Below are 18714 nucleotides of genomic sequence, written 5' to 3' on the forward strand. Positions count from 1 at the left end.
AACACAGTACTCTTAATATTTATTATACCAATTAATACTTATGCCTTAAAAAATTTATACTTCTAGACAGAGTCTGTTGCTGTTAGACAACCGATAAAAACAGGCCAGGTTTGTCTTAGTGTGCGTTGCTCAATTACATTGCTATATGCCATAGTCCATCTAAACATTTTAATGATTCAAGCCTAATAATAACTTATTGTTCAATAGTCATAAAACTGTGTCAAAAATGTAGATGCGAATATTTTACTAAACGGAGAGGTGGTAAAAGCAGTGGAATCTGTTGTATTTCTTGGCATTACTCTTGATTCCAAATTGCAATGGGACCCCCATATTGAAGAATTGGCGAATAGGCTTGGTTTTGCTGCAAATGCGGTTAAGAAAATTAAATGTTTATTGTACGATATCACATTGTAATCCATATTTTTTATATAAAAAAAAGACTCGCTGAGTTTCTTGCGCCCATTCTTCTCAGGTCTGAGTCAGTCCTTTTTGAATGGGTGGTAGCTTTTGACGTTCAATAAGTGATTTTGAGTCCTATTTTGAATAAAAATATTTGAATTTGAGTAACCTGTAAATATTAAGTGTGCTTATAATTAGCGTGCATTATTGATATGCGTTTGGTGTCGTACCAGAATAGCACCACCCCATCTCCTCCCGTGGGTGTCGTAAGAGGCGACTAAGGGATGTTGTTGTTACTCCGTTGTTTGTATACTTCGTTAAGAGCCCACCACTTACTGCGATCGCCAACCCGCCTGCCAAGCGTGGCGATTACGGCAGAAAACACCCCTCAAAAAATATGATAGACACAATAAGGCCCCGGCCCCCAGTCCCCGGCGGCCCCGCTCGTGGTGGCCAGGTAGCAGCCACATAAGCGACGGGGCAGCGCTGCCACAATCGAAGACCATTGGCCCTGGCAACGTACAATGTCAAGACACTGCGGACCGACGAGAAGTTGGAGGAACTGGAGGAAGCTATGAGCAGATTACGATGGGATGTCGTGGAGTTATCTGAGGTCCGAAGACAGGGTGAGGACTCGAAAATCCTAAATTCCGAACACATGCTCTACTTCCGGGAGGGCGGCCAACTGTCCCAGGGTGGTGTCGGGTTCCTCGTGCACAAGTCTCTCGTCAACAACGTGACTGAGGTGGGGAGCGTGTCTACTAGGGTAGCGTACCTAATACTCAGAATTACTGAACGGTATTCGTTGAAGGTCATTCAGGTCTACGCTCCGACTTCGACACACTCAGACGACGAGGTGGAGGCCATTTATGAGGACATCTCAACAGCCATTCACACTCCGAAGACCCACTTCAACGTTGTCATGGGAGACTTCAATGCAAAACTGGGCAAACGTAGCGGCGATGAGTTGAGAGTGGGGAAATTTGGTTATGGAAATCGGAACGCCCGAGGCCAGATGCTGGCTGACTTCATGGAGAATTAGGATCTCTATATTTCTTCTACATGAAGCCAGAACAACGCAAATGGACTGACAAACCGATGGTGCCACTAAAAATGAGATCGATTTCATTATGTCGACCAAAAGACAAATTTTCAATGATGTCTCCGCGATCAACTCAGTGAAAACTGGGAGTGATCACCGCTTAGTAAGAGGCACATTGAATATCAATCCAAGTTCTATGGACAGTTATACACGACCGCACGGGCACCTGTTACCAACAAGGCTGAAGACCCAAGAGCCAAATTAACCAGACACTATACCGAAGATATCCCAGACGTCAGCCTGTACGAGATTAGTATGGCCCTAAAACAGCTTAAAAATAACAAGGCGCCGGGTGATGTTTTGTTTTGTGTAAATAGCTGTTGATATTCCTTGAAATAAATAAAATAAAAATGTATGGCATCTTCTGGTACTTTAAATTATCTATGCTTCGTTTCATTGCATGACCTGATGACGTTATATCGCGGTCGGTGCCGACTACTGTATCGCTTGGTTAAAATAACGATAAAAAAGTGAATCTGTTATTTAAAAAAACCCGTTTTGCAGGCGTTTTGATGGCGCGCTGGAAGACTTGCTCGGGCACGGGCGGGTCGTCGGCGGGTCGCGAGCCGGCGTGCGCGGCGCACGTGTCGCGCCTGGCCGCCGCCGCGCTGGTGCGGGCCGCCGCGCCCGCCCACTGCTACCGCGTGCTGGCGGCGCTGCTGCCCCACTGGAGGGAGCGGACGGCCGGTGAGTGACGCCAGCTAGGGGATCATTAAGGTCGTCGGCGGGTCGCGAGCCGGCGTGCGCGGCGCACGTGTCGCGCCTGGCCGCCGCCGCGCTGGTGCGGGCCGCCGCGCCCGCCCACTGCTACCGCGTGCTGGCGGCGCTGCTGCCCCACTGGAGGGAGCGGACGGCCGGTGAGTGACGCCAGCTAGGGGATCATTAAGGTCGTCGGCGGGTCGCGAGCCGGCGTGCGCGGCGCACGTGTCGCGCCTGGCCGCCGCCGCGCTGGTGCGGGCCGCCGCGCCCGCCCACTGCTACCGCGTGCTGGCGGCGCTGCTGCCCCACTGGAGGGAGCGGACGGCCGGTGAGTGACGCCAGCTAGGGGATCATTAAGGTCGTCGGCGGGTCGCGAGCCGGCGTGCGCGGCGCACGTGTCGCGCCTGGCCGCCGCCGCGCTGGTGCGGGCCGCCGCGCCCGCCCACTGCTACCGCGTGCTGGCGGCGCTGCTGCCCCACTGGAGGGAGCGGACGGCCGGTGAGTGACGCCAGCTAGGGGATCATTAAGGTCGTCGGCGGGTCGCGAGCCGGCGTGCGCGGCGCACGTGTCGCGCCTGGCCGCCGCCGCGCTGGTGCGGGCCGCCGCGCCCGCCCACTGCTACCGCGTGCTGGCGGCGCTGCTGCCCCACTGGAGGGAGCGGACGGCCGGTGAGTGACGCCAGCTAGGGGATCATTAAGGTCGTCGGCGGGTCGCGAGCCGGCGTGCGCGGCGCACGTGTCGCGCCTGGCCGCCGCCGCGCTGGTGCGGGCCGCCGCGCCCGCCCACTGCTACCGCGTGCTGGCGGCGCTGCTGCCCCACTGGAGGGAGCGGACGGCCGGTGAGTGACGCCAGCTAGGGGATCATTAAGGTCGTCGGCGGGTCGCGAGCCGGCGTGCGCGGCGCACGTGTCGCGCCTGGCCGCCGCCGCGCTGGTGCGGGCCGCCGCGCCCGCCCACTGCTACCGCGTGCTGGCGGCGCTGCTGCCCCACTGGAGGGAGCGGACGGCCGGTGAGTGACGCCAGCTAGGGGATCATTAAGGTCGTCGGCGGGTCGCGAGCCGGCGCCTCCGCTTGCCCTCGTCGAAGGAAACGATGGCTAGTGCATGAGTCAACTCGTGAACGGGTGCCGCTTGTTGTGCCAAGTCGACTTGTTATAGTTAATAAATCATTGAATTTTATGGATACGATTACTAACAATTATGACAATAATCACTACCATCAAGTTCACGAAGCATCCTAACACAAAAGGTTGATTGATGCATCCAATATACGATAATTTATATTTATACAATTTGTTTTAAAGTACTTTTTATGAAATATTTATATTTAAAACGCTTTTAACTTTGATCACGATTTATATATCGGATGCAAATTTTTTGTATATTACAGCAATTGCAAAATACTTTATTGATTGAAAAGAGTGGCCGTTGAGTTTCTTGTAGGTATGTCTTCTCACGAGCTATACTTTTATGGTAGATTTCAGTAATTTAATAGAAATATATTTATAGATTAAGCTTATTGAACAAAGATTATATTATTTTATCTCAGAATTATTCTGTCTAATTAAAGCAGCTCACAATGATGTAGATAGCGCATTAAAATACGAATGTTTTAATACGATGAGAAAACGTTATATTAATTTGCTTACAATGTAATAATGCTACAAACTATAGGAACTGTCCTTCTCAGATACCGGAGCTGCAACACCGGCACAGCAGTTACTTAAACCCCTGCCGCCGCAGCCGCTTCCCGATATGCAGCCGTTCTTCGCTAAAGAATATGTTAAGAGTAAGATTTAGATGACTTTTGAGTTTTTGTTTTTTGTTTTGAGCATTATGTATTTGCTTAAAAACGTTAAACTGTTTGTAATGTCGTTATATAATTATCATAGTATATGATTTGTAGTTTTTATTAGATAATCTGTTACGAAATTCAAAAGAATTTAACATACGTTTATGTGGTAACTATTTGGTGCCCGCGACTTCGTCCGCGCGGAATCACAGGATTGTTTAAGATTCACGAATGAATAATTCAGTCAGAACTTGCCAAATTTTGATGCGACAATTTTATTTTATTACAAAATATTGCCGTATATGAAATAGTAATTTTCTTTCTGCTGGGGCATTGTATTTATCATCTATCCATACCCTAAATATTGACATGAGACGATTCCAATGATAGACCACGTCTGCTGTAATTTGGTGAGAATTTGGCCAATCTACGGATTCCAAGTGATGCCTCAGCATCAGTCAGGTCAAGGCTATCATGATCTTGCAATATCATTGATGATGATTTGACATTGACTAAGGAGACCTCGTTCATGCATTTGTACTTTTTGAAACCAATTAAGTTCGCCAAAAAAAATAATTTTTTCGCTCTGAAAGTAGACGTTTATACATGCTTTTAGGTATTAAAATACGAAAGTGATATTAGTGTGTCTTCAATGCATCATCTCTCTAATATATATAATAATAAAAAAAATAAAAATAGCCTTTATTGCTGTACAAATTTTACATAGTAGTTACTAAAATAAAGTAAAAAAAGTGCCTCTTAATACTATCGGCAAACGGTCTTTACTGTGATACAGCTTGTCTTCCGACAAAGGCCTCCTCCAAAGATTTCCATTCTGTCCTATCTTTTGCTGTACGAGTCCATAGTTGCCCCGCTATTTTCTTGATGTCGTCTTCCCATCTCATAGGCTGTCTACCTCTATTTCTTTTGCTATCTAGTGGTTGCCATTCAATTATTAGTCTTGCCCATTTCTCTGTCTTTTCTCTTATCATATGAACAGGTCATATTTCCATTTTAATTGTTTGAATGTTTTGTATGCATACTTAATATTTGTCTTATTTTTAATGGCTTTTAATTTTACACGATCCTTTCTTTTAACTCCTATTGTGCTTCTTTCTATTCCATTCTGACAAATTTTAATTTTGTTGGCTAGTTGCTCTGTCAATGGCCATGTCTGACAACCGTACAATAAGCATGGTAGTATACACGTACTAAATACTTTCCTTTTGTCTTTCATAGGCATTTCTTTATTCTTCATTACTGAATTAAGTGACCAGTATCGTTTCCACATATTAACCATTCTTCTTTCTATTTCTTTTTGCATACATTCTTCATCAAATAGCTACATCTTTCAATGACTACTTCAAAAATATTGGTATACTCAATGCAAATCAAAATCAATGCTGTCAAAATCCATTCAACATTAGTCAGAATCCCTCTTCTATGTTCCTGAGACCTGAACTCTGAACTGAAATCTGAACCGGAAGTATATACACAAATTATGTCTCTAAATAATACCACTGCAGAAGGATATGACGAGATATGTACAAAAGTAATAAAACAATGTCAAGCAGAATTGGTACCCGTGCTGACACATTTAACTAACATATCCTTTTCTTGTGGTTCTTTTCCTGAAGAACTTAAAATATCCATAATTAGCCCCCTATTCAAGAACGGAGATAAAATAACGTTGAAAATTACAGACCCATTACTCTCATACCTATCATATCAAAAATCTTTGAGAAATGTATGTGTTTACGGTTAAAGGAGTTCAGTAATAAATTTCATTTAATTAAAGATGAACAATTTGCCTTTCAGAAAAATAGATCTACTAATGAAGCAATCTATTCTTTATCACACTCAATTGCTCAAAATATTGACACAAAAACATTGACTACGTATTGTACTTTGACATGTCAAAAGCTTTTGATAGAGTGTCCCATGACTTATTATTAAAAGAATTAGAGGTTAACATATGGAATACGGGGGCTTGTGTTAGATTGGTTCCGATCATATTTAAAAAATAGGAAACAAAGTGTAATTATTACTCGGACTAATAAAATTTGTGTGGTGTACCTCAAGGAAGTGTCCTGGGGCCAATTCTATTTTTATTTTACATAAATGACATAAAAGACGTTACAAATAATAAAATATTTCTATACGCGGATGATATTTCGATAATTTTTGAATCTGACATTAAAAACTTTGATATTATGAAATTTAACAATGACATTATAAATAATATGGACAAAATGATTAAATGGATGAAACTTCATTTTTAGGTATTATTTTAGACAATGAACTTAAATGGACATCACACATAAATAAGGTCTGTGGTAGAGTAAATAAATTTGTCATGCCCTGAGGCGCCTACGAAAAATTACAGATTTAGGTACCACACTGTCAGCTTGCCATGCTCATATTGCATCTATCTTGAGATACGGTCTTATAATTTGGGGTAATGGCGTAAACATCCAAAAAGCATTTATTGCACAAAAAAAATGTATCCGTGCGATTTGTGGGGTAGTTACGTACGAATCGTGTAGACCGCTGTTTATTAAACTAAATTTGTTAACCTTGCCGTGCCTATCTATACATTTACGAAATAAGCATTTTTGTAAAGAGGCATAAATATCTTTTCACCACTGCCAAGGAAATGTATGACCGCGACCAACGATATCAAAATAGACTTGTTTACAAAAAGCACCCAGGACTACTTTGTTTACTAAAAATTGTCATGTCATGTGTATTCAAATATTTAATAAACTTCCCGATGCTATTAAAATGTTGAATATCGGTCCTTTTAAAACTCAATTATATCAATGGCTAATTAGTTACAATTTTTATGCTGTATCCGACTTTTTGAATTTGTGATTTTCTTTTTTTTTTTTATAATCTTGTGTACATAATATGTATATGACTACATAATCTTTGACTACATAATATGTATATGACATGTATATTTTGTGTAAATGCTAATATAATGTAACAATGAAATATTATGTGCTGTAATCTTAGAATTTTATTATTATATAATGACATGGAGGTAATGTAATTTGCATGCCCTTTTTGGCTAATGTGTTGATTCGTATAGAATTATTTTGTTAACTTGTATACACACATTATGCAAATAAAGAATTATTATTATTTATTAGATATTAACTGCCCTAAGTATATATATTCCTGAATGTATTCTATTCGCTCGTTATTAACTGTTATTTGCACTGTTTGTGCAGAATTTGTCATTATTTTTGTTTTTTTTTTTAAATTCATTGAAAGGCCTGCCTTAATACTCTCATCCGCTAACTCCTGTAACATTCCATTTAAAGTTTCTGGGCTATCAGAAAATACGATTAAGTCATAAGCAAAACGTATGTAATTCAGATTTTCGCCATTTATATTTAGTCCTTTCTTCGACCAATTCAGATTCCTGAATACCATTTCTAGGACGGCTGAAAATAGTTTAGGTGGGTCTCCCTGGCGAACACCTCTTTCAATGTCAAACTCTTCACCTGTAGATTCAAACTTTATTTGTGCAGTACTCTTTTTGTAAACGTTTTCCAGGATTCGAATGTATTTTGTTTGTATTCCTTGAAAATTAGGTTTTCAAAAATTCTTTGAATTTTTGTAGTATTTGTCGATGTGGATGTGGTCTATAGTTGAAAAATTTCTACGAAATCCAGCTTGCTCCTTAGGCTAATTTTCGTCAAGGGTATTGGCTATTCTACATAATATGATTTTGGAAAACACCTTGTAAACATTGGACATTAAGCTTAATTGGTCTATAATTTGATATATCTGTCTTGTCTCCTTTTTTATGTAGTAGTATTATAGTCGATTTGGTCCACTCCTCTGGAATAATTTCCGTTCTGAGAATCTCGTTAAATAGATCTGTTAGTTTTGGAGCGATCACTGGTAATGTAGTTTTTAGTAGTTCATTTGTAACGAGATCTGGTCCAGGTGCCTTAGCGAACTTTTGTGTCCTAATAGCTTGTATAGTTTCATCCTTTAATATTTCAGGTATTTGCTCTTCGTCCGTCAGCACAATGCATTCTTTTGTAGTTTTTCGAATTTTATCACTTTTGTATAAATTTTTATAATATTCTGTAGCAATTTTTAATATATCGTGTCTAATGCTACTAGTTTTACCGTCTTTGTTTTTAATATTTGGTATCCAGTCTTTTTTGTGGTTAATTTCTTTTAGTGCCTTTTTAATTCCACCTGTTTTTTCTATATAAACTTTCATCGTATTTAAATGATTAGTTTTTCTTTCTTTTCTAAGTTGTTCACTAATCTGTTTGCTAATTTATGTTATTTTTTAACGGTTATCTTTATTTTTCTTTTGTTGTAAAAGTACCTTCCGTTCCTGTAGTAATTTTATAACTTTAGGTGGTGCTTCGTTTTTGTTACTTGTCATTATTCTGCTGGTGATAGTTTTTATATTGTTAATATATTTATTGTATTTTTCTTGTATAGATGTCGATTCTTTGTTATCATGTTCCTTTTTATCTGGTGATGTCTGGAGATTGTTAAGCAGTAATTCCGTGTTTCCTGTGATTCGAAAAGCTGTATATTTATTGATAAATTGTCTAGTTTTCATGATAACGTGTTTCTGACAACGTTGTCCGAATCATCCTATGGTCTGTGTTAAAGTTAAAAATTTTTATAATGGATATATCTTTAAAAACTATTTTATTGGTTGACATAATGTAGTCGATTTCGTTCTTATAGAGCCCATTAGGTGATATCCATGTCCATTTATTTGAGGGTTTCTTCTTATAAAAGCCATTTAGTATGGTGAGTCTGTTTTCTAAAGCAAAATTTATTAATCTTCTGCCATTTTTACTTCTATTACCAAAACCATATCTGCCTATAATATATTCTTCTCCGTTATTAGACGTTCCGATTTGGCCATTAAAATCTCCCATTACTATGATATTCTTATGTGCGGTTTCAAAAGTATTTTGGAGGTCATTATAGAATTTTTCAATTTATACTATATCCCCGGTTTTGTCTGATTCTGTTGGTGAGTAGGCCTGTATAATGGACCACCAATATATATATTAATATACATGTAATCAGTGTAATGTTGGGGGGCTATTAAATAAAAGGCGAGCGTTCCATATCGGAGCTATATTGTGACTGACCAGTGACCTGTAGTATGTACAACTTCGATTCGCTTATTAACTATACACACCAATTATAGATACTTAGTAATGCATATTAATGTACCTACATTACAATTTTTAATCCAGGTCACGCCCTGGACGTGTTCGACAACTACCCGCAGCTGCTGATGGAGATGGCACTGAGGCTGCCGTGCCAGATCCACAAACATTGCGACCCCGCCCACTTTGATTCGCGATGGCGGACGCTGCTCTGCGAGTACATGATGAACCAGCAGACGCCGCTCAGGTACACCTTATTGCTAAACAAATTGTGACATTACAAAGCCAATGTAATGAGCCAGACTGCGAACCGAAAGAGTGGCGACGCGTTTTTTTTTTTTCAATTTTAATTAGTTATGTGTGTTTAAGTACGTATGTCGTAATAAATATATCGTTGTCTTGCAGCCATATTACTGGCTATGCCCAATTTGGAGCAAAGTAATTTATTTGAACGTGTATCAATATTATTATTATTATTTATATGCATAGATTAGCAAATGTGTCACATTAAATCTTAGCATCACCTTGGTTTAAAGGAAACAAGTGCGAAAACTGCTACTACTCTTGTGCGGCACCCGTGAACGTTACCGACATCTACGTGACGTGCACGCGTTGGACACGCATCTCAACGCGGCGCGGGCACTTCTCGACAGCGAGCCCGCTTACGATGAGCTCGTGCGACTCATGGACCATCTCAAGGTGAGTTATTACTGTTTGCGTTTTGGTGTTTGTAATCTTTATTAGTTAATTGGATTCAGATGTGATAGGGACCTTTATTTTTCAGTAAAAAAATGTTATTTCTCATAAGCCTCCGCATTCTCTAAGCATTGGGGGCCATTCATAATTTATGTCATGCGTATTTCATGATTTTGTGACCGCTCAGGTCACATTTGTGAGACCCCTCCCTACCTAGATGATGTCCATTATTCGCTACCCGCTTCCCTCCCCGCCCCTTGTCACTCAATGTCATACACATTGGACCTTCCGTGTGACGTAATATATGGATAGCCAATTGTTTGAGATGCGTCCTTATCACGCAAAGTCGGAGGGGTATTATTGAGCTGCATGTGACTTTTTCTGTCGGCAGTCGTGTGCGGAGATAGTGAGCGCGCGCACCGGCAACTGGCAGAGCACGTGCTGCGCCGAGCGGCGCGAGTCGCTGGCGTGGCTGCTCCGCGCGGCGCGGCGCGTGCACCCGCACGTGGCGCCCGCGCTGCTGCAGCTGCTGCAGGCGGCGCTGTGTGCGCCCGGGCCCGCGCCCGGCTCGACCCCGGGCCCCGCGCCCGCCAAGGTAACCTCTATTATGAGCCGTGCACGTCCACTAACACTAAGTGACATGTCGTGGCTGCTCCGCGCTGCTGCAGCTGCTGCAGGCGGCGCTGTGTGTGCCCGGGCCCGCGCCCGGCTCGACCCCGGGCCCCGCGCCCGCCAAGGTAACCTCTATTATGAGCCGTGCACGTCCACTAACACTAAGTGACATGTCGTGGCTGCTCCGCGCTGCTGCAGCTGCTGCAGGCGGGGCTGTGTGCGCCCGGGCCCGCGCCCGGCTCGACCCCGGGCCCCGCGCCCGCCAAGGTAACCTCTATTATGAGCCGTGCACGTCCACTAACACTAAGTGACATGTCGTGGCTGCTCCGCGCTGCTGCAGCTGCTGCAGGCGGGGCTGTGTGCGCCCGGGCCCGCGCCCGGCTCGACCCCGGGCCCCGCGCCCGCCAAGGTAACCTCTATTATGAGCCGTGCACGTCCACTAACACTAAGTGACATGTCGTGGCTGCTCCGCGCTGCTGCAGCTGCTGCAGGCGGGGCTGTGTGCGCCCGGGCCCGCGCCCGGCTCGATCCCGGGCCCCGCGCCCGCCAAGGTAACCTCTATTATGAGCCGTGCACGTCCACTAACACTAAGTGACATGTCGTGGCTGCTCCGCGCTGCTGCAGCTGCTGCAGGCGGGGCTGTGTGCGCCCGGGCCCGCGCCCGGCTCGACCCCGGGCCCCGCGCCCGCCAAGGTAACCTCTATTATGAGCCGTGCACGTCCACTAACACTAAGTGACATGTCGTGGCTGCTCCGCGCTGCTGCAGCTGCTGCAGGCGGCGCTGTGTGCGCCCGGGCCCGCGCCCGGCTCGACCCCGGGCCCCGCGCCCGCCAAGGTAACCTCTATTATGAGCCGTGCACGTCCACTAACACTAAGTGACATGTCGTGGCTGCTCCGCGCTGCTGCAGCTGCTGCAGGCGGCGCTGTGTGCGCCCGGGCCCGCGCCCGGCTCGACCCCGGGCCCCGCGCCCGCCAAGGTAACCTCTATTATGAGCCGTGCACGTCCACTAACACTAAGTGACATGTCGTGGCTGCTCCGCGCTGCTGCAGCTGCTGCAGGCGGCGCTGTGTGCGCCCGGGCCCGCGCCCGGCTCGACCCCGGGCCCCGCGCCCGCCAAGGTAACCTCTATTATGAGCCGTGCACGTCCACTAACACTAAGTGACATGTCGTGGCTGCTCCGCGCTGCTGCAGCTGCTGCAGGCGGCGCTGTGTGCGCCCGGGCCCGCGCCCGGCTCGACCCCGGGCCCCGCGCCCGCCAAGGTAACCTCTATTATGAGCCGTGCACGTCCACTAACACTAAGCGACATGTCGTGGCTGCTCCGCGCTGCTGCAGCTGCTGCAGGCGGCGCTGTGTGCGCGCGGGCCCGGGCCCCGCGCCTTTAAGAAAAGCGACTCTATCGGCAAGGACTTTCCGTATCCAAAATAAATACTTTTGGTCGTATATGAAGTCTAAACAAAATCTGAACTCTATGCCTAGTTGCATGTACCTTGCTGACAAAACCTTCAATACCGACACTTTTTTGTAATAACTTTACCGATCCTCCGGTCAATAAAAATGTCATCTCTTTATCATCACTACCAGTGTGTGATATCTCGCAAATACACGTAGACGTTACTAAAGTAAAGAAACTACTCCATGGTATTGACCCATCAAAATCCGATGGTCCGGATCATTTACCTTGAATATTCTTAGTGAAATGTTCTGATTCCATATGTGTACCCATTACTATTTTATTCAACAAATCTCTGGCTTGCAAAATGGCTTATATTACTCCAGTGCATAAAAAGGGGGCTAAGACTAATATATCAAATTACCGTCCAATTTCTAAGCTTTGTATTATATCTAAGGTTTTTGAGAAAATCATTTATAGTCAGGTTTATCCTGCACTAAGGCAAGCCTTTAGCCCCAGTCAGCATGGTTTTCTTAGAGGTCGCTCGTCTGTCTCTAATCTTGCACTTCTTAATAATTATCTAACTGAAACAATGCAGCAAGGTGTCCAAGCTGATGTAATTTACACCGACTTCAGTAAGGCATTTGACCGAATACGGCATTACATCCTTATTAATAAGCTCTAAAATATTGGTATCAGCGGTGACTTGTTAAGACGGTTTTCCTCCTATATTCATAATCGCACTCAAGCTGTTGTTGTCAGTAATTATATATCAGGGTGGGTTCCCATATCGAGTGGCGTTCCTCAGGGTTCCTTGCTTGGCCCTCTATTGTTCGCAATATTTTTATATGATGTTGATACTTGCTTACGTACCGCCAAAATATTGTGCTTTGCTGACGATATCAAAATTTACAACAAGGTATCGTCACTAGATGATGCAATAGCTCTACAAGAAGACCTACACCGATTGCAAAATTATTGTGACGATCATAGCCTAGAGCTAAACCCATCAAAATGTAGCGTAATGACATTCACGCGTAAGCGGCATCCTATAATTTTCAATTACCAGTTGCAATGTGAAAATGTGCAGAGAAGTAGTACAATACGAGACCTTGGTGTTTTACTTGATTCGAAACTATTATTTGACCAACATATAAATTTAACTATATCTAAAGCTATGAAAGCCCTTGGATTTATTATAAGAAGCTCGCGTGATTTACGTCAAGTCAAGACACTGAAGATATTGTACTGCACCTTCGTTCGTGGTCACTTAGAATATGCCTCTCAAATCTGGAATCCTTTGTATTCTGCATATATTTCTCGAATAGAAAATATTCAAAAAAAATTCTTACGCTTTCTATGCTACCGTACTAACGACAGATACAATTCAAAGTCTTACGAACAGCATTGTAAAAAGCAACATTTACTACCGCTTGAGAAACGACGTATGATCTCTGTCTGACATTGCTTTCTTCTTGAAAATAGCTCAAAATAAGGTTGATTGTCCAGATCTTCTTTCGACAATTTCATTGAGAACTTCGTCAACTGCACTACGCTATAGCCGTTTATTGTATATACCTCAATCATCTACTAACTACCGGAGCAATAGTTATATCTTGCGAGCTAGCACCACCTGTAATAAACTAAGCAGTGAAATAATTAATTTGGATATTTTTAATACATCTGTCAAAGCAATGAAACAATGTATCATGAAAACGTTTTTTGAATCCTAACCTGTGAATATCAAGTGTGCTTATTATTAGATTATAATTTTACATGTTTACTCTTTATAATTTTGCTTCTTACTACTTCTATTGTCCATTAGTGAATATCTGTAATTAGCTCTAAGTTTCTATTGTATTTTTATTTTGTGTAAATAGCTGTTGATATTCCTTGAAATTAATAAAAAAAAAATACAATATTGCTAATCATTGTTCACTGGGCCTTTAAAAAAAGAGCGACTCTATAGTTTTCATGTCAGACTGTGTGCTTGTTGCATCCTATCATGGGTCTCATTCTGACAAGCGGAAGGGAAAGGGATGTGAATACTTGTCAATAATTGTACCATATTTAATGAAAAAATATTTGTTTTACTTAATTTTTTACGCTTTTAGCCAACCTATCTTATATAAATAAAATAAACTTACCGGTGATAAGTCACGTCCAAGGAGAAAAGTGTGCTTACATTGTCTTTTAGCACACTTTTTCCGTTCCGCTATCAGACTGCAAATGATATGTCCATATGTATAGAACGTCATTGGGTATTGATAGCAATAATGGATCGAGTTTTGTTTATCAACTAATCGATATGATAGTATAAAATAAAAAAATTTTTTTGGAAATATACCAAATTGACGTGTGATGTGTATGTTTGTGCAGTTTTTTCCAAAATTAATCCCAACACAATATGTGCATTATATTATTTCAAACCAATTGCTTACACAGGAAAATATAATAATATGTATTATTATTTATAGCCCTCAACGGAATGGCCGGAACGAGAGCGCAGCGCCGACAGCGACGCTATGGTGTTTGATGGGTCCAAGTTCCAGGAGCACCGCGTGCCGCAACTTGTGCAGCAGTTGCTGAAGCAGGCACGTACCTACAGCTTCTACTGTGGCCTTGGCTGGTAGATTCTTGAAAAACACAAAAATTCTTAGCGACACTATAATAATTGCCCTCTTCACCTTGAGACATAAGATGTTAAGTAATTTCACTAGCTACGGCGCCCTTCAGACCGAAACACAATAATACTTTTTTTTTTTTCTTATGGAATAGGAGGACAAACGAGCGTACCTGTTGTTAAGTGATCACCGCCGCCCACAATCTCTTGCAACACCAGAGGAATCACAGGAGCGTTGCCGGCCTTTAAGGAAGGTGTACGTGCTTTTTTTGAAGGTACCCATGTCGTATCGTCCCGGAAACACCGCACAAGGAAGCTCATTCCACAGCTTAGTAGTACGTGGAAGAAAGCTCCTTGAAAACCACACTGTGGAGGACCGCCACACATCCAGATGGTGAGGATGATATCCTAACTTGTGGCGTGTCGTGCGAAGGTGGAATTCGGCGGCAGGAATCAGGTTAAATAGCTCTTCGGAACACTCCCCGTGATAAATGCGTACACATTACTGCTTCACGGCACAGGTAGCCGGCTACCTGTGCAAAGGAGCCTCCCACTGGTAGAATTTATATTTAAGTATTTATGATAACATATCGGCATCTTAGTCGTCGGTTAAAGTATGTAACTGAAATTCAATATTACTCATTCTAGGGTCTGTAATCAAAACATTGATTGATTGAAATATTATAAGGGGTATTAGTGGTTGTAGACAGTATAATTAATATGATTAGTGTCTTTTCTGTCTGTACTTTTTATGAAAGAGCAGGACAAACGAGCGTACGGGTCACATGATGTTAAGTGATCACCGCCGCCCACATTCTCTTGCAACACCAGGGGATCACAGGAGCGTTGCTAGCCTTTAAGAAAGGTGTACGCCCTGTTTTTTAAGGTACCCATGTTGTATTATCCCGGAAACGCCGCACAAAGAAGCTCACTTCACAGCTTTGTTGAACGTGGAAGAAAGTTACTTGAAAACCGCACTGTGGAGGAATGTCAGATATAGTAGGGATTATATCCTGACTTGTGGCGTGTCGTGCAAAGGTGGCAGGAATCAGATGAAACAGCTCTTTGGAACACTCCCCGTGATTAATGCGGTAGAAGACAGAAAGAAGAGATGTATTCACGCGACGCCAAGTAATCGAGCCGTTTTGTAAAGTAGATATACCGGTTGTGTCATGTCCAAGGTACCACTTAAAAGCTTGTGAAGTATCTTTCATACAATAATTATCTCATGTCCTTTGTAGTTGTTACACATAATGACAAAGCCAATCAAATCAATAATCAACTTCGATATTTGCAGGTTTCACCGGAGGAATTGAAATTATTCATTAAAGCTTTTTTACTGGAAACGAATTCGACAGCAGTACGTTGGCAAGCACATGCGCTGCTCTTAGCAATTTATAAGTAAGTGCAATGTTTTTTATTGTATATCACATCTATTCAAAAATACCTTGTTGGTTCCCTGTAAAGGGACTAAATTAGCTTTTTAATCCCTGGCGTTAAACGTTTTAAATAAAAATGTGGATATTGTTTGTATAGGACGTTGCAATCACAAAGACATCAATCAAGGACATTGAATAAATAATTAATAGGCTAATAATAAAACCGAGCGCGAGCCAAATTAAAAATGTGTGTAACAGAAGTAAAAAAAATGATTTGGATTCATTCAGGTGAAAGTTCCGGCTTAGTTCGCAATTTCTTACCAGAAATGTGCATTTTACTTGGAGACTTTTTCACTATCCTTAAAATAATATGATTTGTATGTGTTATAGCAATTGTTCCGAAACAGAGCAAGCCTCTCTAGTTTCGTTGTTGTGGAGTATCTGGCCATCATTGCCGCAGTACGGACGCAAGGCGGCGCAGTTCGTCGACCTCCTGGGGTACTTCACACTAAAGACCTCCAATATAGACACTGAGGTGAGATAATTAGCTCTTACGCTAGAAAATCCGGACCAAAGTACAATAGATGAAAATTTAATAATTGATACGCCGATAACTGAGTTCACGGATACAGAAAAGGACGTGTTTACATCGACATTTTATCGAAATTTTGTTCTCAGGAACTTTTACGTTACAGATACGTGTCTTCAAGGTTCTAAAAACACCAGTATAATTCTACATCTTTCTTTGTACCAATAAATCGTTACACTCTGATCATTTAAACACACTCGCCATCATATCGCTTTTTTATCACACTGAATGCACACTTCGAGCGCTAAGTCACGAATCATTCAATAAAGGCACGTCTTGCCTATATTTATTCCCCTCAGGATTTTGATTGATTGATTCCCCCCGAATGATTTCGAACATTAAATAAAGAAGTTGTTTTGTAACAGCATGTGATATTCGTCCTTATTTAGTCAGACATAAGGTCGATACACTTACGCTAAGAGGTAAACATTCTTAGAGGGCTTCTTAATCAAGTACTTAATGCGATGATTCACGGGTTCGAAATCAGGTTTTGCACCTAGCAAACTTTTGTGTGCTGCATGCAATGAATTATTCGTAATGATAATAATTATTCCCCAGGGCTACGTGCGCAGCGCGGTAGAGTTGCTGCGGAACCAGAACAAGCTGCTGACGTCGCACGGCAACGCGGCGCTGTACGCGGCCCTGGCGGCCTACGTGGAGCTGGAGGGGTACTTCCTGGAGTCGGAGCCCTGCCTCGTGTGTAACAACCCCGAGGTGCCCATGGCCACCATCAAGCTGCCCACTATTAAGGTTGGTCATGCCTTGTTATGTACGATGTTCTTATGTTTCTGTTGCTGTTCCTACTCGTATCTTTTGTTGGTAGCTGTATAAATTTGATATCTCGATTGTTCGAACACATTCTCTCTTATTAATAAGCTAAGTAAAGTTACTCCGAATTTTAAACTTTTTGAGTTTATATTACCTTTGTCACCACAGAATTCCATGACAGTGTAGAAGTAATTTTATACTTGGAGTAAATTTAAATCGCGTTCATTAACAAGACAGATCGGGCCTAGAACTTAGTATAGTTACGGGATTTTCTCCGTTATGTGGCGGCCTATGTAAGTTTTTTATGATTTCGATTTTTTGGCCCTTGGAGTCGCTACGATCATATGTTTACTGGAAACGAATGTCCCCAATAATTAATGTAATCAGAACAATAAAAGTGTTAGATTTTCGTGAGACTACATCATGCTCCTAAGGCCACCATGTGCCGAACGTACGTTTAATCTCCAGTTTCTGAATCTACACTCCACAGTGTAATATAATTTTCGCCAGCCAGCTGAATCTATTAATATCATAGATCTATCTAACTAAATAATAATAGTTAATGTTTGATATTATTTTAATTAATTTTATTTATTGCTTTTTTGCTTTCTTATTTTAAATTATTGATACTTAAGTATATTGTTTGTATATAAAAATTTCGTGTCTCTCTGTTTGTCCGCCATGAACTCCTAAAGTAACGTAACCGAACCAATACCGATTTTAATCTAAGTTTACACACTGCGTGCAGTTTGATCTTACTTGAGAGATACTTAAAGATATATTTTTTTTTGGTTCATAACCCTTAATATTTTAATATTTGAAATATTACTTCTGTATGAATAATTCTATGAAATGAAATTTTGACGCATAGTTTGATAGTTCTGCTGTGTCATTTTTTCATTTGTTTTGGTGTAGTGAAGCATACAGGTATCCAGCTAGCAATTTATATATAGAGAGATGCGCGGTGAACGCATATAAAACCTGAAATGCTTAGACCCATTCAGTGATTCGTTGCCAAGGTTTCGCAAAAATGTAATAAAATATATTGTTTAATAAATAATTTATAAGTATTCTTGATTTGTTTAATACATTTATCTTGACTTGTTTAGATTTAGATTTTGTTAATTTCTTAATTTCATTACATAATAGAATGGTTGTTTTATAACTTACACTTATTTTATGGAAGGGTAAACCTTAAAGGGTAATGCATTTAGTAATAAGACCCTTGTAAATTATAATAATAATTATAAATGTATTATTGTAATTACCACTGGTGAATCTAAATAAAATAAATAAAATTAAAATAAAAGCATTTTTTAAATTTCAGAATAGCTCAAATAAAACTAGACTGTATATACAGCGGAGATTAAAAACTGTTTTAGCACGCGTCATGATTATGCGAATGAACACGAGCGGATCGGACGGGATTTTAAAACATTTAAAACAAGGATTATTAAATTCAAAATGCAGAATCACAGGGACTATCGTCCCAAGGGA

General features: G+C 41.9%; 1 protein-coding gene across 34 annotated transcripts in view; it reads left to right on the forward strand.

Annotated features, from left to right (window-relative positions):
* The window catches only part of LOC126964629 (protein purity of essence), a 96547-nt gene that overhangs the window by 26618 nt on the left and 51215 nt on the right, over nucleotides 1-18714 (forward strand). For 19 of the 34 annotated variants that reach the window (XM_050807822.1, XM_050807820.1, XM_050807819.1 and 16 more), the window contains 9 exons: nucleotides 2006-2188; nucleotides 3889-3987; nucleotides 9246-9405; nucleotides 9695-9857; nucleotides 10246-10449; nucleotides 14336-14452; nucleotides 15779-15882; nucleotides 16251-16395; nucleotides 17008-17199. In XM_050807822.1, coding sequence (XP_050663779.1) covers nucleotides 2006-2188; nucleotides 3889-3987; nucleotides 9246-9405; nucleotides 9695-9857; nucleotides 10246-10449; nucleotides 14336-14452; nucleotides 15779-15882; nucleotides 16251-16395; nucleotides 17008-17199 — 1367 coding nt within the window. Of the gene's footprint in view, nucleotides 1-2005; nucleotides 2189-2232; nucleotides 2359-2402; nucleotides 2529-2572; nucleotides 2699-2742; nucleotides 2869-2912; nucleotides 3039-3082; nucleotides 3209-3888; nucleotides 3988-9245; nucleotides 9406-9694; nucleotides 9858-10245; nucleotides 10450-10559; nucleotides 10592-10699; nucleotides 10734-10841; nucleotides 10876-11001; nucleotides 11018-11125; nucleotides 11160-11264; nucleotides 11302-11406; nucleotides 11444-11548; nucleotides 11586-11690; nucleotides 11728-14335; nucleotides 14453-15778; nucleotides 15883-16250; nucleotides 16396-17007; nucleotides 17200-18714 lie in introns of those variants that run through there. The other 15 variants (XM_050807842.1, XM_050807841.1, XM_050807840.1 and 12 more) reach the window with 15 other exon arrangements.

Source organism: Leptidea sinapis, chromosome 5 (assembly GCF_905404315.1).
Source record: "Leptidea sinapis chromosome 5, ilLepSina1.1, whole genome shotgun sequence".
Lineage (NCBI taxonomy): Eukaryota > Metazoa > Arthropoda > Insecta > Lepidoptera > Pieridae > Leptidea > Leptidea sinapis.